This window comes from Equus quagga, chromosome 1, assembly GCF_021613505.1.
Source record: "Equus quagga isolate Etosha38 chromosome 1, UCLA_HA_Equagga_1.0, whole genome shotgun sequence".
Taxonomy (NCBI): domain Eukaryota; kingdom Metazoa; phylum Chordata; class Mammalia; order Perissodactyla; family Equidae; genus Equus; species Equus quagga.
Window position 1 is genome coordinate 19424027 of NC_060267.1, and position 23377 is coordinate 19447403.

At 38.1% G+C, this 23377-nt stretch overlaps 2 protein-coding genes across 2 annotated transcripts; both read left to right on the top strand.

Moving 5' to 3' along the window:
* The first annotated feature begins 3405 nt into the window (after positions 1-3405).
* Positions 3406-4341, top strand: LOC124228140 (olfactory receptor 8S1-like). Its single transcript, XM_046642474.1, has one exon. The coding sequence runs from the start codon at positions 3406-3408 to the stop codon at positions 4339-4341; it is 936 nt and encodes a 311-aa protein (XP_046498430.1).
* Positions 4342-21828: 17487 nt separating this feature from the next.
* On the top strand, positions 21829-22785 carry LOC124228193 (olfactory receptor 8S1-like). Its single transcript, XM_046642525.1, has one exon. The coding sequence runs from the start codon at positions 21829-21831 to the stop codon at positions 22783-22785; it is 957 nt and encodes a 318-aa protein (XP_046498481.1).
* The last annotated feature ends 592 nt before the right edge of the window (positions 22786-23377 follow it).

Consider the following 23377-nt stretch of genomic DNA (forward strand, 5'->3'; position numbering starts at 1 on the left):
ATGTTTGTAGCTCATTATGGACATTTAAAATGCCCTTTAATAAGTGGGTGCCCAGGGCAATATCCTGGCAGCCACAGGATATGGGAAAAATGAATTGCTTTTGCATATATGAATCAGGAAATACACCCTTACGTTTCTCGAGGGAAATAAATGTTTCTTTAGTTAACATTTAAAAAAGTAACCTTCCAGGGCTGGCCCCGTGGCCGAGCGGTTAAGTTCGCGCGCTCCGCTGCAGGCGGCCCAGTGTTTCGTTGGTTCGAATCCTGGGCGCGGACATGACACTGCTCATCAAACCACGCTGAGGCAGCGTCCCACATGCCACAACTAGATGGACACACAACGAAGAATATACAACTATGTACCGGGGGGCTTTGGGGAGAAAAAGGAAAAAGTAAAATCTTTAAAAAAAAAAAAAAAAAGTAACCTTCCATTGGCTTTCTTAAAATGAAGCCACGTAGTCTTGTGTGTGTTAATTATTATGTACGGATCATGTATTGATCACATAAAATATATTTTGACGTTTCTGCCATCAAAATGGTCATATCAAAAAATGCTTTAAATGTATTTTGTGCTGCCCCATGTAGTTGCATTTTATAGTTGATAATTCATCTGGAGATAAAGATGAATTTCTCTTTATCTGAATTTATCTGAAAAGGTATGTTATCTTAAGGCTGGTCTTCACATTAGCCCTTTTCAGTAACACAGTGTAGGTTCATGATTCACAAACTCCTCCCATAAAGTATCTACATAAAAACTTTGTTTTTTCAGTTGTTTCACTCACTTTATCATCAAATTGTTTATGTTGAGAAATGCAGCTTAAGTGAATGCAGGAAAATCTATGGAAAAGAGGAGTAGTACACAGCACAACTCCCAGAATTCACACACGAGGTTTCCAGCCACTGAGTATCAAAGGAATTCTTTGAGGAAAGTCTTTGAGGAAATTATTCCAGCCCTGCCTCCTTTCTGAAGGGCAATAGACTCTCAGGAATATTCATCCAATGGGTAAAAATATTGTGTCAACTAGCAGGTCCAAAAGTCCCACATGGTAAAGAATTCTCTGTGGCTTAGAAGTTAACTTTACTTAGACAATGAGTTATAATCTGGCTTCAGGCTGTGACTTCAGGGAATAGATATCATTGGCCAGAAGTCTCTTAGATTGGAGGCTCCACTAAATATAGATGCCATTCTGAAAGACTAGTTCTGAATATCACTCATTTTCAGGTCGCTTTAGTACTGAATATAGACGTTCAAGGAGATGAAGAGATGTTTAAGTGACAAGGCCTAGCCTCAAACGAAAGAAATCTACTCTTCTGTTATTATTTTCACCTTGGGGAAGTGTTCCAAGGATAAGGATGATGAAGATTTTCCTCTGATTGTGTCAAGAATTTGGCCTTCCCTATCATCTTGCCTATTTGTGGAAAATACTGTGTGCTCTTTCTGTAGTTCCACAGAAGAACTGGTTCTCTTTTGTGTGAAGGATTACTGACCTCAGACAAGTTCATCAGGGACAGGAGACAGAAACTGTACCAAAAAAAGCAAGCAATTTGGAAGGTGAGGTATGATTTCTCTGAAGGTTCTTCCTCGCTCTTTCCAGTTCTTTTCAGTTCTGTTTCTCTCTCCTCTTCAGATCTTCTCCTGTCCCTCTAAGGTATATCCTCTCAGTTTGAATCTTCTTCCCTTTTGTGCCTTCTGTTACCATTCTCTCCTGCATTACTGCGCTTTGCCTTTCCCTTTTGGTGGGGTCTTGTTCTTAGCTGCCCAGAGAGAGCACTTTTCTTTCCTCGGTAATAATGAGCACTGGCAACAGAGAATTTTGCAGTTTGCGCACCAACTTTGCCTAGTCTGGGGCCCTGGACAATTAGAGAAAACTAAAACCCACAGGCTCAAGCTTCCTTTTCTGAGGAAAAAAGGAGTGAACACTTCAGAATAGATAGTAGTTTCTTGGTGGCCTATGCTTGTCCTCTTTGAAGGACCCAAATTCTAATGTTATTGCAAAACTGCCACTGCACTTCAACCGTGGACTCTGCTTTGGTGGGTGGGGAAGGGAATAGGAAAGAGTGTAAGAGCCACTGTAGTTTTGGGGGATTAGAAATCTATTGCCTGAGAGTTTGTCTTCTGTGCATCTTATCATCAGCTTCCTCACCCTTCTCTTCTTTCTGGGTTCTGCCTCATAAACATAGGAGTGCACACTGTCTCTCTGAAAACCTCAATTCTGGTCAACATATCCAGTCCTTCCATCTGTGAACAATGGTGTTCTCATCCTCCTTAGCCTCAAGATCCTATTCAGCTATCAATTCATTAACTTAAGCATCAATTAACACTTTCAGAGTCATTTCAGCGAAGTAGACCAAGTAGCAAGCACTTGTTATATTTCTCATTTTCCAAGAAGGAAGCCTCACCTACCTGTCACCTTGGCAAAGATAAACAATAACTTGTGCATAAAGAAGTTAGATTTGAAGCTCAGATTCATGTGCTGTGTCTCCCAGATTTGTTTCAATTTATCTATAGATACACACTTATTGTAATAAAATGAACTGAATTTTAGCTATTGCCTGTGGTGATTAGTTTGGATGACCGTTATTGGGATGGCTGTGAGGCCACTGGGCAAGGTTGGGAAATATGATTGGAAATGGAGTTAATATTAGATAATGGAGGCTCTTGAATATCAAGCAGAAAGTTTAACTTTATTCCATGGGCAGTGACTGAGGACCATTTTAATGAAACACAAACCTTTTCACATAGAGATATCACATAAATGCAAACCAACTAATGTGGGAAATTACATATTTTTTCAGGGACCTGCAATATTCTCATCCATAAAATAGACATTCTCTTTCATTCTTACCAAATTCCCTCCCACTTTTCCATGCATATAATTGCACACGTCAGCCTCTCAATCTTATTCCTAGCATTGAATTGGACAACATATATATAACTGCCATGGAAGTAATAGAATATAAACAAACACAATATTCTCTTATTAAACTCTAATTACAGAAAGATGTTGAATAAAGAACTGAAGAATGTGGGATAAGGGAGAGCAGAGAAGGGATAAGGGACAGTCACTTTCAGAAGTATGTTAGAAAGAGAAAGAGATGATGAAGATGAACAGAAGCAAGGGCCCAATTCAGAAGGTGAAATAAATTAATATAGCTTTTAGAGCAGAACAAGTATGAGAATCAAAATTTTGCATGACTGATCACAAGGGTTCCCAACCTGTGAGACAGAAGAAAAATGCCTGAAGGAGATCCGTGAGCATAGCTTTAAAATCCTGTAAATAGAATGCAGACTGAGAAGAGGGGAATGTATAGGGAGAAGATGGACATGTCTTGAGACACTGGCAGGGGCACAGGAAGGCTCAGTATATCTCCTATTCTTATTTCAAAGGAACAAAGAATTCTCTAAATGGCCTTAGGGAACCATAGCGCCGTCACTGAGTTCGTCCTCCTTGGACTTTCTGCTGATCCCAAGACCCAGATTCTGCTCTTTGTTTTGTTCCTAATGATTTACCTCCAGACTCTGATGGGGAACCTTATGATGCTACTGGTGATTAGGACTGATTCCCATCTCCATACACCCATGTACTTCTTCTTGAGTCACCTCTCTTTCCTGGATCTTTGCTTCTCTTCTGCCACAATTCCCAAGATGCTAGAGAATCTCCTGTCTCAGAGGAAAATCATTTCTGTCAAGGGTTGCCTGGCTCAAGTCTTCTTTGTGTTTGACGCTGGAGGCACTGAAGCCTGCTTGCTCTCAGTGATGGCCTATGACCGCTACGTTGCCATCTGCCACCCACTGCTCTATGACCAAAAGATGACCAACAAGCTCTGTAAAGGACTAGTGTGGGGCTCATGGGGCCTGGGGTTCCTGGATGCATTCGTCAACATCCTACTAGCTATGAGCTTGGACTTCTGTGGGGATCAATCCATCCCCCACTATAGCTGTGAGCTGCCTTCTCTCTTTCCCCTGTCCTGCTCTGATGTCTCCACCAATTTTACTGTTATGCTCTGTTCCAGCCTCCTGCATGCCCTTGTAACTTGTGTCCTAATTGTTTTTTCCTATACTCTCATTGTCTCCACCATCTTGAGTATCACCTCCTCCTCAGGTAGAAGCAAGACCTTCTTCACCTGCTTCTCCCACCTCACTGCAGTGCTCCTGTTTTATGGTTCAGCTTTCCTTCGTTATTTCATGCTAAACTCAGGATCACCACTGGAATTGATCTCCTCTGTACAGTACAGTGTGGTCACTCCCTTAGTGAATCCCCTCATTTATAGCTTGAAGAACAATGAGGTGAAAGCAGCTGTGAGAAGGACCTTTAGAAAACATGTCCAATATTTCAGGTAGCTGACCACAGTCAGAGGATGATGGGTAATTTGTTTACTAGAGTAAGATATTCTGGTTTGGTGACCATAGGAGAATTTCTTGATTGCTTCTGATAATGAATGCAGAAAGGAATCTTAGAAATTCATAGAGCTAGCCAGGTGATCAAGAGACCAATATCAAGAATGAAAGAAAGGAATATTTATTTTCATTGCTGAGTAGTAATCCATTGTATGACTGTTTCAGAGTTTGTTTATCTACTACCAAGTTAAAAACATTTGGGTTGTTTCCAGTTACTGGCTATTTCAAATAAAACTGTTGAAAACATTCACGTACAGGTTTTTTGTGTGAACATAAGTTTCAGTTCTTGAGGGTAAACACAGAAGAGGATTTGCTGTGGCATATAACAAGTGTAGGTTTAACTTAATAAAAACAAAATTTCAAAGCTGTTTTCCAGAATGGCTTTACCATTTTACATTCCTACCAGAAATGTATGAAAGATTCACTTACTTTGCAACATTGTGTGTACTGAGTATTGTATTTAAAATTAAAAAAAATCATTCTAATAAGTCTGTAGTGGTTTAATTTGAAATAAACTATATCCCTGAAAATAAGTGCATTGGAAAATTGTGAAAGCAGAATAAGATTAATAATTTTGTACCATTGTCACTTATCTGATTTTGATAACTGTACTATTCTATTTAAGACAATCTTGTTTAGGAAAATTAGATGAAGGGTACATAGGAACTGTTTGTACTTTTTTTTTTGAAAATTCTATGTGATTCCAAAATTCTTTCAGAAGATAAGATTTTTAAAAAATGTATTAAAAACTGTGGACTATGGGTGACTAGAACGTGTTAATGTAGGTTCATTGTGGTAAAAATGTACCACTTTTGTGGGGGATGTTGATAAATGGGCAGGCTCATGCATAGAAGAAGAAATCTCTGTACCTTCCTCTCAATTTTGCTGTGAACCCACAACTGCTCTAAAAAATATTGTCACATAGATAGAGTAAAAGGATGAAAAGAGGATAAACAATGCAAACTCAAAAGAAAGTTAGAGTGACTATATTAATGTCAGACAAATTCAGCTTCAGAATAAGAAATATTATCAGTGATAAACAGGGAGATTTCATAAGTACAAAGGATTAATACACCAATAATACATAAGTATCCTAAAAAGGTATGCACATATCAACAGAGTTTCAAAATAATAAAGCAAAAATGAACATAGCTGAAATATAAAGAGACAAATCCACAATTATAGTTGGAGATTGCAACACTCCTCTCTTGATAATCAATAGTAAAAATGGAAAAACAGTGTATAACCTGACTGCAGGAAATGAGTGTAGAGAGGACCTGAAGAACAATATAAAATAAATTGATCTAGCTGACATTTAGAGAACAGTAGCAAAAAACAGCATAATACACATTCTTTCCAAGCACACATGGAACACTGACCAAGATGTTTTATTTGAGAGGAAAACCAAACTCAACAAATATGAAAGAACTGAAGTTATATAAAGTATGTTTTCTGACTACTACTAGAATTCACAGTTTATTCTAGAAATAAATTAAACATCAATAACAGAAAGAAATGCAGAAAATCCCCCAAATATTTTAAAATCTAACCACATTCCTATAAATAACAAATAGGTTACAGATGAAACTACAAGGAAAATTAGAAAAAGTTTTAAATTGAAGGGTTGAAATGTAGCATATAAAAATATATGGGGAGAAGCTAAAGCAGTGCTTATAGAAAAATGTATATCAATAATTATTTCCATGAGAAAACAAATATAGTCTTGAATAAATCATCTAAGCTTCAATCTTGAGAAACAATAAAAAGAGAGGCCAATTAGATCTAAAGCAAACAATTGAAAATAATAAAAATGAAAGCAGGAGTGACATCATCAAGGTGGCAACATAGGTCATTCTCAAGTTCAGGCTCCCTCACAAGACGACCAACTAGCAACTATCCATAGATGAGTCACCATTGTGAAAATCCCGGAACCTGGGGGTGAGGCTGAAGCACCTCCCCGGACTTCAAGACTGAGAAGCACTGCCTTAGAAGGGTAAGAGAAGATACTACACTCTGACCACATTGCCCTTCTGCCAGGCCAAAACAGCTCCACACCAAGAGGTCCCTTTTGGGTCTACAGTTTTTCTAGAGGGAAAAAGAGAGCCAAGGTGGACATCCAGATCCCCAAGGGTTGTGGCACACTTCCTGGGAGACCCACTTAGGTCTTACTTCACAGGGATGACTGAGGGAATCGATGGGGCTTGACCAGTGGGGATCAGATACAGACAGAGAAAAGGGCCAGGGCTCATAGCAACCAGTGCCCAGATGTTGGTGAACAACATTTCTGCTTGCAGTAGCACCCAAACAGAAATCCAAGCCAGCAGCTCTGCCCATCTGCAGAGCCAATCTGGTGGCCCTGTCTAGCCAGGTAGCTGGTGGGCAGATCTTCCTGATTTATGTCCCCAGCTATTAAGCTGTACTAGCCAAGGAGACTGTTCTATGGCCTGGCTCCAGCAGGGAGGCAAATTCACAGCCCCACCCAACTGCTGAGGATAGCTTACAGTTCTAGCCAACCAGGAAGCCTGACCTAGAGTCCAGGTAGCTGCAGAGCCAATCACACAGCCATGCTTGTGCAGGGAAACAAGCCAAAAGTCTTGCCAAATGTTAACGTAAAAGTTAAGTATAGTCTCTGGTGCTACATAACCAGGGATCATTAATAGTGACCCTGGACGACCTCAGAACCCAGTCTATGGCACCACCTAGAGGTGGAACCCAGCCTATAGTCTGCTCTACAGAATAACCCAGGCTTCAACCTTCCCAATTGCCTAATGCAGCCTGTGGCCCTGCTCAATGAGATAGCCCAGACAGCATCCCTGCCTGTCTTCAGAGCACAGTCACTAGCCCACTCAAAAAGCTCAGGGGTAGTTGTACTTATATCAGACAAAATAAACTTTAGTCAAAAGCTAACGAGACAAAGAAAGTCATTATATAAAGATAAGGAAGTCAATTCATCAAAACTATATCACAATCATAAATATATATGAACTAAATATTTGAAAACCTAAATATGTTAAGCCAATACCAGGAGATCTGAAGGGGGAATAGAAAATACAATAATAGTAGGAGATATCAATATCCCACTTTCAACAATGGATAGCGCACCCAGAAAGAAAATCAATAAAGAAATGTTGGACTGGAACTATATTATAGACTAAATGGACCTAATAGACATATATAAAACATTCCATCCAACAGCAGCAGAATATATTTCTTCTCAGTCACACATGGAACACTTTTCAGGATAGGTCACATGTTAGATCACAATACAAATCTTAGCAAATTTAAGAATATTGAAATCATATCAAGCATCTTTTCTAATGACAATGGTATGAAAGTAGAAATCAACAAGATGAGAAAAATGGAAAAATCTACAAATACGTCAACATTAAACAACACATTCCTGAACAAACAATGGGTCAAAGAAGAAATCAAAAAATATCTGAGACAAACAAAGAAGTAAGCAGAACATACCAAAACTATGGAGTGCAGAAAAAGTAGCTCTAAAAGGGAAGTTTACAGTGATAAACACCTATGTTAAGAAATAGCAAGATCTGAAATAAACAACCTAACTTTACACCTCAAGAAACTAGAAAAAGAAGAACAAACTAAACCCAAAACTAGCAGAAGGAAGGAAGTAACAAAGATCAGAGTGGAAATAAATCAAATAGAGACCAGAAAAAAAAAAAAAAAAGAAAAGACAATGAAACTAACAGCTGGTTATTTGAAAAGATAAACAATTGAGAAAACTTTAGCTAGACTAAGAAACAAAGGAAAAAGAATCAAATAAATAAAATCAAAAGTGAAAGAGGAGACATTGCAACTAATACCACAGAAATACATCGGATCATTAGAGATTGCTATGAACAATTATATGCCAACAAATTGGATAAGCTAGAAGAAATGAATAAATGCCTATAATCATACAATCTATCAAGATTGAATCCTGAAGAAATAAATAATCAGAACAGATCAATAACAATAAGGAAATTGAATCACTAATCAAAAACTTCTCCAATATAGAAAATCGCAGGACCAGGTGGTCTCATGGTGAATTATACCAAATATTTAAAGAAGAATTATGCCAATCCTTCTCAAATTCTTCCAAAATTGAAGAGGAAGGAACACTCCCAAATGTATTTCATGAGATCAACACTACCCTGATAGCAAAGCCAGATGAGGACATTAGGAAAAAAGAAAACTATGGACCAAGATCCCTGATGAATATAGATGCAAAAATCCTTAACAAAATATTAGCAACTTAAATCCAACAACTCATTAAATGGATCACACACTATGATCAAGTGTAGTTTATCCATGGGACGCAAGGATGGTTGAGCATATCAATATTTGTGATACACCATATTAATAGAATGAAAGGTAAAAATTATAAAATTATCTTAATAGACACAAAAAAAGCATTTGACAAAATCCAACATGCTTTCATAAAAAACAAACTCAATGAATTGAGTATAGAAGGAACATAATTCAGCATAATAAAGGCCATATATGACAAGCCCTCCTCTAACATCATACCCATAGTGAAAGGTTGAAGGCATTTCCTCTAATTTCAGGAGCAAGATAAGTGTGCCCACTCTTACTACTCTAATTCAGTATAGTACTGGAAGACCGAGCCAGAGAAATTAGGCAAGAAAACAAAATAAAAGGCATCCAAATCAGAAAGAAAGAAGTAAAATTGTCTCTGATTGAAGATAATATAAGCTTATATCTAAAAAATCCTAATGACTCAGCAAAAAACTGTTAGAACTGATCAATGAACTCAGTAAAGTTGCTGGATACAAAATCAACATACTCAAATCAGTTGCATTTCTATACTCTAAGTATGAAATATCTATTTCTATATCAACAATCTATTCCTGAAAAAGAAATAAAGAACACAATTAGATTTTAAACAGCATGAAAAATAATAAGATATGTAAGAATAAATTTAACGTAGGGGTGAAAGATCGTAATACTAGAAGAAAAATTGTAAAATTCACATGGAACCACAACAGACCTTGAATAGCCAAAGCAATCCTAAGAAAGAAGAACAAAGCTGGAGGCATCATTCTTCCTCATTTCAAATTATATTACAAAGATATATTAATCAAACCAGTGTGGTAGTGGCATAAAATAGACACATAGGCCAATGGGAAAAATCAAGAGCCCAGAAACAAATCCTTGCATATACAGTCAACTAATATTTGACAAGGAAGCCAAGAATACTCAATGGGGAAGGAATTGTCTCTTTAATAAATGGTGTTAAGAAAACTGAATAATTACATTCATGGAAATGAAATTGGACTATCTTACACCACTTGTAAAAATTAACCCAAAATGGATTAAAGGCTTAAACATATGAACTGAAACTGTAAAAGTTTTAGAAGAAAAGTTCAATAAAATGCTCTTTGACATTGGTCTCGGCAACGTTTTTTTGGTTATTATACCAAAAGTAAAAGCAACAAAAGCAAAAACTACATCAAAGTAAAAACTGCACAGCAAAAGAAAGAGTCAATAAATTTAAAGACAACCTATGAAATGGAAGAAAATATTTGCAAACCATCTATCTGATAAGGGTTTAATATCTAAAATATATAAAAAACTCGTTCAACTCACTAACAAAAAATATACTTGGGAACAATATGAGAACAAGTAAAGAAATTGACATTGTGGTAAAAGGCTGAAAACGTGTCTAGTAATAGTAGGATTATTATATCAAATTTGGCTATTGTGCTTGAAGAAATTGGGTGATAATTGAAAATGAAGTTTTCAAAATTAGAAGTAATGAGAAAATGTTTATGATATAATTTTAAGTATAATGGTAGGATGTTAATAAATACATCAAAGAATGCAGTACAAAACTATTTTCTATAGAACAAATTTAGAAGGAAAGAAATATAACTATTTCTTTGTTGCTAGTTTTATTTAGGTGGTTGATGATTTTAAATAATTTATTGTTTAAATATGTATTTACACATAGAAAACGTCAATTAGTGTTATTTATATAATATGAGTTCATGACCTTTTATAAAGAACAAGTGAAAAATAAAGTGCAATGGAACTTAAAAATGCACTTACATATCAATAATATATTTTTTTCTTAATGTAATTAATGGGAAAATATGCAAACATATTGGAACAAGAATTGAGTAGGTAATATTTTGTCTTACAAAACCGTGTAAAGTATGTATGCAAATATTTAAAAAAATAGCAAACAAAAGACAAGAATCCTCAAAAAGACTTAGTGAATCACAAATGAATAGTGATATGTGATAAAACTTGTTAAAAAATGTCCATAAAAGGAAGAGATAAATTGACCAAAATCTCCCCATAGAATCAAAACTAGAAAACAGATTGAAAACAAAATAAAATGTTGAACTTGGCCCAAACATATTTATCTTCTATGAAATTCCAAAGTTTGATAGTTAAAGATATTAATAAAATATTTTAAAAGAAGAATTGATTATTGGTAAAAATAATCAACCATGATTAGGATGTATAAAAAGTGGCCCTTAATGATTATGGTTTTTAGACAAATATCTTGTTGGAGAAGAGTCAAAGGAATTCTGCAGAAGGTATTTTGAAGGCACCAGTTATGCACAGAGAGACTGAGGTAGGAGAGTTGCAGGATGAGAGGAAGGAAGAAGGGAGAAACAGGGCTTCATACTTCTCCTGGACCACAGGGCATCCCAGAGCTCTTCCAAGATCTCCGTAGTATGAAAGAAAGTACCATGGACCTTTTGTGCTATTATTTTGTGCATAGTAAGTGCAAGGGCAGAAATACCAATTGAATAAGTCTGAGATATGCCCTAGATTATGCATGATGAAGTGATTCTGAAGAAGATAATTGATTGACCTCTTAGAAACACTGATCTGAAAAACGATTCATCTCACTTAATTGAAATGGAGAAGTTCGATAGAATTGATAAGCTCAGGTTAAAGAAGAGATTTCAAAAAGTTAATGTCTGGAACACCTTGCTTCTTTCTTATGTTTTTTTTCCTCTTACTGGCGTTCAGATTTCCTCTTTGTATTATGTCTCCTGATATTTCACTATGATGTGTTCTGAAGCTCTATGTATCCTACCTGTGATTCATTGGACTTCTTGAAGATGACGATTGATATCTTTCTTCAATTCTGAAAAAGTCTGAGCCATTGTCTCTCCAAATATTGCTTCTCTTCAATTATTTTCTTCGTTTGGAACTCCAATAAAATTTATGTTAGTCTTTCTCACTGTGTCCTCTATGTCTCTTCCTCTCTTCACTGCATTTTTTTCTTTTTGTCTTTATGTTGCTTCTACATACTGTTCATGACGTTACCCAATTAACTAATTCTCTTCAGCTGTGTTGCATCTGAACACTGAGTTCTTAACTTTGGCTATTGTAATTTTCAGTACAGAAAATTTTTCAACTCTGTACTGCCATTTTTTTTCCAGGAAGACTGGCCATGAGCTAACATCTGTACCCGTCTTCCTCTACTTTATATGTGGGACACCTGCCACAGCATGGCTTGACAAGTGGTGCATAAGTCTGCACCCGGGATCCGAACCGGTGAACCGGTGAACCCCAGGCTGCTGAAGCAGAATGTGCCAACTTAACCACTGCGTCATTGGGCCTGCCCCCGCCACTTTTTAAAGTTTCCAATTTTCTGTGAAGATTTCCAAGTTTGGTTTTAACTCCTTGAACATGGTAAGCATCGTTGTTTTATTATTGATGTCTGATAATTGCATTATCTAGACTCCATGTAGATCTGTTTTTATTGTTTGCTTCTTAGATCTCACTCACTGTTCTTGTCTACTTGCATACCTAGTGTGTTTGCTTGTAGGCTAAACATAGTAATTGAAAAATTATATGTACAATAGAGACTTAGGGTGAAGTTATCTTCCAGCATTGATTCATTACTGATTGATTGTTTCTCTCATATGCTATGATGTCAGCAGTCTAGGATCATGTAAATTAAAGTTAAAGGCTTTATTGAGATGTTCTGTTCTACCCAAAAGACATGAAGTCAGGCTGAAGACTATGAAAGGACTAGTTTTCTTTCAACTCACCTTTACTCCTAGTGGAGAATTTTAGGTCCCATCCCTAAGTATAGAAGGCTTTACCAGGGTTCTCATCCTTGGATGATCCTAAATTATGATTTTTGAACCCCATGCTTCACAACACTACCAAAAGTGATGTTCAGGGACTTAGCTGTTCCCTTGGGATAAAAAAATGCCTCTAGGACAAAAGTGATCCTAAATACTTTTGTCAGTTTTTGAATTCCTGAACTCAGCCTGATCTTGACCTGGTAAATACTGACTATCTTGTGAGCTCTTTAATGCTTTCTGAAGACATTTTACATATTTATTTCAAAATTTTTAGTTCTCTTTAGTGGCAGGAGTGGTCTTAATATCCTGGTCTGTGATTCCTGGAAGTGGAAACTTAACGGAGCTCATTTCAGTTTTACTTTGGCTCATACTCAGCAGCCCCCTCACTCTTTCCTGGCTGCCAACTTGGTTACATCATCAGAGCTTGAGACCGTGTTGGGGAAACATCTACTCTCAGGCAGAAAATAAATAGATAGAAACATTTGGACAGCAGTTTAAACTTATGAATATTTTACACACCAAATATTCAGAGATTTAGAAATGTTTCTTACAAAATACCAACATGAGGGCACATGGTTCTCAGACCTCTTTATACAATAATGTGAAGTTGGAAAAAACTTTGGGGTTTGGAAATAATGGATGATATATGTGTGTAACAGGATACCACGCAGAAATTAAAAAGAATGATGTAAATTCTTGTATATATTTTAGAAGTATGATATGTATTATATCTTTAAGTGAAGAGCTAATTTTTAGTTGATGTATGATATAAAGTCATTACTGTTAAAGATGACATCTATGTATATGCGTGAATGTATAATTGGATGAGATTGTATTTGCTCATCATTCCTTCCTTCCTCAAACATTTGCTCCTATTTGGAATACATAGAACAAGAACTGAGAAATTTGATTGATAAAATTATGTGTCAAAATTATGTTTTTTTTTTTTTAAAGATTTTATTTTTTCCTTTTTTCTCCCCAAAGCCCCCCAGTACATAGTTGTGTATTCTTCGTTGTGGGTTCCTCTAGTTGTGGCATGTGGGACGCTGCCTCAGCGTGGTCTGACGAGCAGTGCCATGTCCGCGCCCAGGATTCGAACCGTCGAAACACTGGGCCGCCTGCAGCGGAGCGCGCGAACTTAACCACTCGGCCACGGGGCCAGCCCCTCAAAATTATGTTTTAAGAGCCGTTCATTTGGAAGTGAATGATTTTTTTTTGTAGACACTTTGTCTTCTCAAGTCTCAGAAAAAGACCATCTTACCATCCACTAGAATAGAGACTGTAGAAATACTCAGAACACCTTTGAATTTGTGGGACTTCTCTTGAGAGAACTGATCCACATCTGGTACAACAGTGAACCCTGGATGACAAGATTGGAGATGGGGAGGAGAAGATTTTATTTGAACAAACTTTTAATTTTAGAATAATTTCAGGTTTACAAATATGTTGCAAAGACAGTACAGAGAGTTTCTACATGCCCCACACACGATATCTCCTATTATTAAAATTTTGTGTTAGTATGGTAAATTTGTCATAATTAATAAATCAATATTGGTACACCATTATTGACCAAAATCCATACTTTTTCTTATTTCCTTAGCTTTAATCTAATGTCCACTTTCTATTCCAGGATCTCATCCTGGATACCGCATTACGTTTAGTTGTCATGTTTCCTTAGGCTCCTTTTAGCTGTGACAGTTTCTCAGATTTTCCTGCTTATAATGGGCTTGCAAGTTTTGAGGAGTGGTGGTCAGATATTTTGTAGAATGTCCCTCAATTTGAGTTTGTTTGATGTTTTTGTTGTGATTAGCCATGGGTTATGGGATTTGAGGATGAAAATTACAGTACCATTGTCATCACATGATATCAAGGGTACATATTATTAACACGACCTATCACTGTTGATGTTGATCTTGATCAGCTGGCTGAGGTAGTGTTTGTCAGATTTCTCCACTGTGAAGTTGTTCTTTTTTCCTATTTATGTATCGTGGTCTTCAGGAGGAAGTCACTATTAGCCAACGAAATTTAAGAGGTAGATTAAGAGGTTATGCTTTTTCTCCTTGATATTAGAATATTTACATAAAGTATTTGGAATTCTTCTGCATGAGATATTTGTCTCCTCTCCCTCATTTATTTAAATATTCAACCATTATTTATATCAGTATGGACTCATGGGTACTTATTTATACTTTTGATTATAATCCAATATAATTTCTTTGTTTTGGCTGCTCTAAGAAATTACAACAGACTGAGTGGCTTAAACAATGAACATGTATATTCACAATCTTGGAGGTTGGAAGTCCATGACCAGAGTGCCAGCATAGTTAGGTTCTTGGTGAGGGTCCTGTCTCTGCTTTATGTCCTCACATAGTGTTTTCTTGGGGCATGGACAAGGATAGATCTTGTGTCTCTTCCTCCTTTTATGAGGACACTAATTCAATCAAGGGGCCTTCACCCTCATGACCTAATCTAGCCTTAATTACATCCCAAATGCCTCACCTCCAGAATCCATCACATTGGGAATTACAGTTTCAGCATATGAATTTTAAGGGGGATACAAATATTCAGTCTATAGTAAATATTTATTTTATTCCTCAAATTGCCCCAGCTTTGGCCATTGGGAAATCTTTCACTTGGCTCTGGTATCCTTTTGGTATATTTCTGTCATTGAGGTTTTTTGGGCACTTCTTAGTTCAAGAGACAGGAGGATGTATACATAGATCAGGCCTCTACCTCCTGTGTTGTCTTCAAAAACTATGTTCATGTTCTTGCCTCAAGGAACCTCAAAACATTTTTCCATGTTCTTTGTTCCTTCCACTTCCCCCACTCAATAAGAAGACTCCATTCTCTCTTGTTCTTGGATGATTCACCTTGATAACTCAGAGTTAACCTAAATAGAGAAGTTCCTTCCCACGCATAGCTGCAACTCCAAGATCAGCTGGTGAGGTTGAGGGGAGCCAGTAGGAAAGAGGATGAGAATGTAAGGAGACATAAAATCATTGGAAACATGTGGTTGCTCTGTAAGTGGGGTATCAATGGGCAAGGAGATGATGGATTTTTTCATTCTTAACTATACTATTCACATATTTTATAAATGTCTTGTCTTAGTTATTTTGTAAAACAGATGAGGAATCCTACTCCTGGTCTTCTTCTCTTATGTCCACATTGTCACCACCATCCTGAGCATCAGCTCCACCACAGGCAGAAGCAAGGCCTTCTCCACCTGTTCCTCCCACCTCACTGCAGTGAGCTTCTTCTGTGGATCTACTTTTCTTTGCTATCCCATGCCTACCTTAAGTTCCCCGCTGGAGTTGTTTTTTTCCACGCAGTACAGTGTGGTCACTCCCCTTGTCTACAGCTTGAAGAGCAAGTAAGTAAAAGCAGCTCTGAGAAGAATGCTGCAAAAAGGATTACAACATCTCAGCAGAGGACAAGTAGAAGATGACTGAAAAAATGGGGAAGAATTTAATTAGATGGTTGAATAATAGACATAGGGAAAATTTTCTTAGTTCATAAAAGATATGACAAAATACCTTATAAGAGTCTGTTTCCTTTGATATGCTTGAGAAAAGCCAAGAGCTACTTACTTGCTTTGGCTCTTATTTAGTCTGTTCAGGGACAAAACAATGGGTCAGATCAATCTCCTGGATTTAAATAATTTGGTACAGACTTACTCTCCCTTTTATTTATGAAATGTTCCCATTGAGATTAGCACTGAGAAAATTGGGTATGCATTTGAAGGAAACGAAATTAGTATCTTGAAGAGATATCTGTACTCCCATGATCATTACAGCGTTATTCACAATACCAAAGATGGAAACAACATAAGTGGCAATGAATAAATGAATGGATAAAGAAGTTGTGGTATATATGTGCAACAGAATATACGCCATGAGAAAGAAGGAGATCCTGCCATTTGCAACAACATGGATGAAACTAGAGGATATTATGCTAGGTGAAATTAGCCAGACAGACAAAGACAAATACTTTATGATCTCACTAATACGTGGAATAAAAAAAAAAAAGCCAAACTCATGGAAAAAGAGAGTAGAATGGTTGTTACCAGGGGCTGAGGGATGGGGGAGATGGGTAGATGCTGGTCAACGGTACAAGCCTTCAGTTATAATATGAATAAGTTCTGGGGATCTAATGTACAGTGTGGTGAGTGTAGTTAATAATACTCTGCTGTGTACTTGAAATTCACTGAGAGTAGACCTTAAGCATTCTCACCAGAAAAAAAGAAATAAGGTAACTATGTAAGGTGATAGATGTGTTAATTAACTTGACTGTGGTAATCATTTCACAAAATATACGTATATTATCATCACATTGTACATTTTAAGTATACCAAATTCTGTTTTTCAATTATAACTCAAGCTGAAAAAGAAAAAAGGAAAGAAGGGATGGGGGGGGGGGGGGAGGGAAGAAAAGAAAATACAAGACACCCAGGAGTTCTCATCCAAGGGTTTCCAGTAAGATTTTCAAAGTTAAGTTCTGAAGCCAATATCTGGGATAATCTCCTGTGGTTCTTACAAAGAGCAACTTTCCTAATTAACTCATGCAATTTTGGCTTCAGGCTCTAACTCCAGGGAATAAAGGGCATTGGTTCATCTTTTTTCTGAGCTCTCAGGTTTAGCCAACCAATGAGCTAACTGCATGAACTCTACCTGGTTTTTGGAGAGGTTAGAGCTGAGATTCACTCTCTTGCCTATTAGCTTGAGCACAATATTTACAATCACAGAGGGAACTAAATGAGGAGATATGTGCAGCTGGGCCTGAGACCATCTGAGAGAAGTCTCTCACCAAATTCCACTTATTGAGGATTTGAGGATCTTTTCACCGTGGCCAGTGGAGACGTGGATGACCAAGACTTCAGGACAATCTGGATCTGGGACATTCTGTCTTCCTGCCCTCACTGTGACTCCAAACTAGAAAAGTAAAAGTTGCTGTTTTTCCTAGTTATTTCATTGAAGTATTGGTTCGTAGGGACCCCAGATAAATTATCCTACCTGGATAAAGACCAGTGCTACGAAATGTCTTCTGTGCCAGAAAAATACAGGAGCATGGTACTATTTTCTATGATTTTTCTGAAAGTGTTTCCCAAATCCTTTCTAGTCATTTTACAGTTTATTAACATCTTCCTGCCGGTCCTTCTCTCTCTGGATCTCTGAGACACCTCTTCTCACTTTTTCACTTCAGTTTCTACATAGAGAGTAAATCTTTGCATCTTGGAACTCCCTAAACTGTGTCTGTATTTCTTACTATGTTCCAGTCGGCTTTTGTCCTCATGATCTCTGATTATCTAATGGGGAGGTCAGTGTTTACTCAGTGAATAATGTTGTCACTGGGGAAGGGGACTCCTTGAAATTCAGCAGAAAATGTTGGTGCCCCAAGGTATGCCCTCTTTTTCCAGGTCCTCAATCCTATATGTGCAGAGAATTCATTTTTCTGCTGTTATTACTCATTCCCAATCTGAACCCTGCTGAAATAATTATTATAAAGAACAGTGAGAGATCTATTTATAACAAGTCATTCTGGTCACCAGGCCCCTCCTATAAGTACTGAAGCATTTCAGCCTCTATCCACTAATTAATTTAAGACGTCAAAATTTTCTGAGTAACCACATTGGGACAAGTATCAGCCATCTGTTGAAGTAAGTCTCATATGTTGATTTGGGCCTTAGCTACTTGTCACCTTGGAAAGGACCGATGGTCTTGTTAGACCTAAAGGCTTAACACTAGATATCTGTCTCAGTGTGCAAGCATTACCAAAATTGCTTGATTTTACTTTAGACATATGCTCACTCAGGTAAAAGCAATCTCCAATGTTGAAATTTCGTTGGAAAGGAAGATGGGGATTATTTATGATGATTCTTGATTTAAATTTTATATTCCACTACTGTTAAGATGGTCTTTAAAAAAACATGGAATGCTGAAAGGGTTTCTGTTTTTGTTCTGTGTGCAGTTCAAGGATAATCGGTAAAGTAAACACCTTTGGGGGAATCCCTTGGTCTCCTCTTTCTACTTCTACCTTCTCTGGAATTACCCCATGACTATTTGTAGATCTGGAACCACTCACTCAAACTTTGAGCTGAATTGAATTCACTGTGTTTCTTCTTGGAGGAAAGTGAGGAGATTTTAGTATTAGCATTTCACCATTTCTTTAAAAAGTAACATAAAGACGTTGTCCTCCCTTGAAAAAAGGCATTATTAGTCAGAAGGTCTGTGCTTGGGACCTGGAGTGAGATGGGTCATAAAGTCACATAATGTAGGTGTCTACTGATAGATTTTGGTGTTTCTATTTCAGGATAAAAGTTTTCAGGTTCTGAGTCCATAATCAACAGCTATTCTAATATCCTCTGAAGATGCCAGAATGTTTTCAGGCTAAGAATTGGTCCTTATGGCCAGGTCTATATTACAGAGTAAATGTGAAAGAACTGGACCAATTTCTCTAAGTGGGATATGAAATTGCAAATTCTTAAAAATTTTCACATTTCTGACAAGAATGACTTTTGTTCACTACGATACTTTGTTAGTATAAGATCCATAGAAGTTGTTTATTTTCAAAAGTATTTTACATATTCAGAGATAAAACTGACTTTTGCAGGTAGCAGTTCTTCATTGCTGAATCGTCATTGGTTTGGGCCAACCCTCTGAACTACAGATTGCACACTGGACAGAACTCATAGGTAATTCGGATATATATTCTAAATAAGGGCTAAAGTTTGGGAGTTACGTGAGTATTTGATAAGCATATTGGCAGGGGTGGGATAGGGTGGAGAGGAAGTTCAAGGACTGGGAAATGTACCTTCTGAGCAGGATCATACCTTTTATTGCAAGTCCTGTGAGAGACACAGAGATTAAATTTGTCTGGTAGACACCAAAGCTAGAGATCCCAGGAAAGATTCAGAGTGCAAGGAGCAGTTAGAATTACTGTAATAGGTAGCAAAACAGACATGAGGGCCCCAGGAAAGGCTGAGTCTGAAGGTACAACCATAGGTCAGTGTTCCATCTGATGAGGGGGAAACAGCCTAGGGGGATTGATCACACCTAGATAATGGAGAATAGTTGATCAGGTAAGTGCATTCACACAACAGTACAACAAAACTACAGTGCAGAACTGTCTTTGACTATATGTACAACACAGAGCATAGCAGTAAACAGAGACACAAAAATGTTTATTAAATAACTTTGGTTAGATGAATGGATGGGTGGATGAACAGAAGTTGTATGTTTAAGCAAATTGTGGGGTGATCCCTCCGAAGCAAGAATCTGTAGGTATTGGTGATTTTGGAAGGAATAAACCCTCTGCCAGTCTGTTATAGCAGAAAGGAAATAAGCATTCCACCTCCTCCCTTTCATTTCCTCTTTCAGGCCCCCTAATGCTCTGCCCTTGACTACAATTTGAAGTTGACCTTCTGGACCTGGAGATAATCCCAAAGAGTTTTTACTACATAATCTGTCCAATTTTCTTACTTTTTGTCTTTATTTATTTAACAATAACTCATTGAGGGTCCATTATATATTAATCATTATGTGTGAGAGAGTGTGTTCATAGGTATAGAAAGTAATAGCCCAATTCCTGCTCTCCGTGAAACTGCACTCTCATTGTAGAGACAAGAAGCAACACTCACACATATCACTAAATGATAAAGCAAGATGGTAACGCAAATGATGGCAAAACTTATAGCATGTTGATGAATTGTTACACAGCAAAGGGAAGCAGACAGGTTCTAAGTCTGTAGACTAGAAAGAGATGGACTAGAATTTTGAATTCGCTTATTTAACTTTACTTTCATCATCTGAAAAAATTGAGGTTAATAATTATTTTCCAAGAGATTTATGTGAGAACAGAGAAGAGATTGATCAAAGACCTCATGTAATGGGTAGAAATAAGGTGGGAATTTCAAAGTAAATAAGATATAAATCAGTGAATAGGAACACAAAATAAATCACCCTGAACCAAGTCAGAGAAAACGAGAAAGTTCCCAGGGGGATCAGGAGCAAGCAAAGCTATTTGGCCTCAGCAGCAGGGCCTCTAGAGAACCTTAGGTGATTAAGCTTTGAAATACAAAATAAAGAGTTTGGCTTTTTCTCTAAGCAGGTGGTATGGTAGAAAAGCTCTTGTTTTCAATCAAATGAGGCAGATTCAAATCCATATTGTTCAAAGAACTGATCAGTGTGGGTGTTATGGGCACATGGGTTCTTATTGTCCCTCAGAATAGCAATCAACAGAGACAACAAATGGGAGTAGAAAAGTAAAAGTTTATTAGCTTGTGCACAGGACAGGCACAAGGGAGCCGGTGTGGAAAAGAAAGGGACAGGTGATGACTGGCTCATTAAGGAGTGAGACTGTGGGGGTTTTATTAGGCAAAGGTTGGGGAGGAGTGCCTTGTCACGGCATGTAGAGGTGGGGCTGTGCTTGTGCCTGCACTGTCACGTAGCATGCTACTAAGTGCAAGGCATGCATCATTAGCATGTTAGTTCTCCACCCCTGGGTGTGATATTTACCATGCTAATGGGGCTAGGGTCACCTTCAGTGGACTCCTGGGTACTAGGGAGCATGCGTAAGCCCAGGAAAGTCCAGGGGTGCAGAATGTGGGTCTTAGTGGTCTCTATCTAATTCTCCTAGCTTATCGATTGGTTAGGGGCCTTATCTTTTTAGCCAGAGGCCTTGCAGATGGCCCTGTCTCATTAGCTGGTTCTTGTCTCATGGTGATCTAGACAAGTCACATAATCAATGAGCTTAAATTTTCTCACCTGTAAAATAAGTTCAGTCTCTTCTTTCACCATATCCTACACATACATGCACACAGTGAAAAACATGTGAAAGCCATTTGTACAAGATAAACTGCTACACAAGCACTATATGCTATCATTAGTTAATTCATGAACCATCAGAGGGTTTTGAATAGGGGAGTAAAGACCAGGTAAGGGAGGTGAGCAGAGATCTGCATCACTTCTCAGGATGTCTGCTGGCATTCCTAAAATAAGATGAGGAGTGCTGTGGAATCCAAGGGCCCAGCTAAAGGACGTGACATAAGTTAGACAGGGGGCAGTTCTCCAGTAGGCCTCTATAGTTGATGATACCATTCATATCAGCCTTATCAGAAAAAAGTCTGGTGAGGCTGATCCAGAGCTCAGAGATGGCACAGCAGAGAGCCAGGGAGGAGAAGGACTCCATGGAATGACTGAAGGAAGGTATGAGGGTTATTAAAATGTAGATCAGACCAGGCAGGAAGGAATATATGGGGAAAAAGAGCAGAGCGATGCTTTTGGGAAACTTCTGTGGAAAGAAGTCATTTCAGTCCCCCACCTGATTTTTTTCTAAAGAACAGTGACCGTAAATGGCCTCAGGAAATCACAGCAGCATCACAGAGTTCATCCTCCTCGGACTGTCTGCCGACCCCCAGGTCCAGGCTCTGCTCTTTGCTCTGTTCCTGATGATTTACCTCCTGACTCTGCTGGGGAACCTGCTGATGATACTTGTGATCCATACAGATTCTAACCTCCACACACCCATGTATTTCTTCCTGAGCCATCTCTCCTTCCAAGACCTCTTCTATTCTTCAGTCACTGTACCCAAGATGCTTGAGAACCTCCTGTCTCAGAGGAAAGTCATCTCAGTAAAGGGCTGCCTGGCTCAAGTCTTCTTTGTGTTTGCCACTACAGGGATTGAGGCCTGCCTGCTCTCAGTGATGGCCTATGACCGCTATGCTGCCATCTGCCACCCTCTGCTCTACTGCCAGGTGATGAGTAAACAACTATGTGTGAGGTTGGTGTGGGGCTCTTGGGTTGTGGCCTTTCTGGATGCACTCATCAACATCCTCCTGGCTTTGAATTTGGACTTCTGTGAGGTTCAAACCATCCACCACTACTCCTGTGAGCTGCCTTCCCTCTTGCCTCTCTCCTGCTCGGATGTCTCCACCAACTCTGCAATGCTGCTTTGCTCTGTCATCCTCCACGCCATTGGGACCTGCCTCCTGATCATCTTCTCTTATGCCTGCATTGTGTCCACCATCCTGAGCATCAGCTCTGCCACAGGCAGAAGCAAGGCCTTCTCCACTTGCTTCTCCCACCTCACTGCAGTGATCCTGTTCTATGGCTCAGCCATTCTTCGCTATCTCACGCCAACCTCAGGTTCACCTCTGGAGTTGATCCTCTCCATACAGTACAGTGTAATCATCCCCCTAGTGAATCCTCTCATCTACAGCTTGAAGAACAAGGAGGTGAAAGCAGCTCTGAGAAGAACAGTGCTCAAATATTTACAAGGTCTCAGACAGCACAGAAGAGAGAGAACATGAAGAAAATGTAGAACAGAACCACAGCAAGAAATCTAATGATTGACATTAAGAAGTCCCTGATTTCCTTTGTTACATGTTGTAATGTTCATTGCTGGTTCTCTCTTTCTTAAAAATTATCAAGAAAAGTGCAAGGAGCTATTTTGCTTGCCATGGCTCAGAATCAATCCTATCCAGAGAGAGAGTAAATGAGTCAGAAAACCTTCTCAGTTTCATAGATTTAGTTAATGACATGTCAATTCATGATTCACACTTTTGAAAATCATTCAAATTAGGATGGACTGAGAAATATTTTGTGTGCTGTATTTTTTGCTTGAATTAATGTTCCTGGGAAAAGATTTTCTAGGAATAAAAGATCTTGGGCCTCTTAAGAAAGGAGAACAGAGTTGGGTTTTATGAGCTGGAGGAAAGGATAGTGAGTAATGGTAACCTCTCTGGAGACAGGCAGAAATAGGTAAAATTGCTCAATAGAGGGAAGTCGCAGTTTACCAGGTATACTGGTTCTCTATTGCTATCATAATAAATTACCAAAAATTTAGGAAATTAAAATAGCACTCATTTATTACCTTATAGTTTTCTAGATCAGGAATTTTGG

Coding starts and splice junctions, on each gene's coding strand:
- LOC124228140 (XM_046642474.1), top strand. CDS start 3,406: ATGGCCTTAGGGAACCATAGCGCCGTCACTGAGTTCGTCCTCCTTGGA.
- LOC124228193 (XM_046642525.1), top strand. CDS start 21,829: ATGGCCTCAGGAAATCACAGCAGCATCACAGAGTTCATCCTCCTCGGA.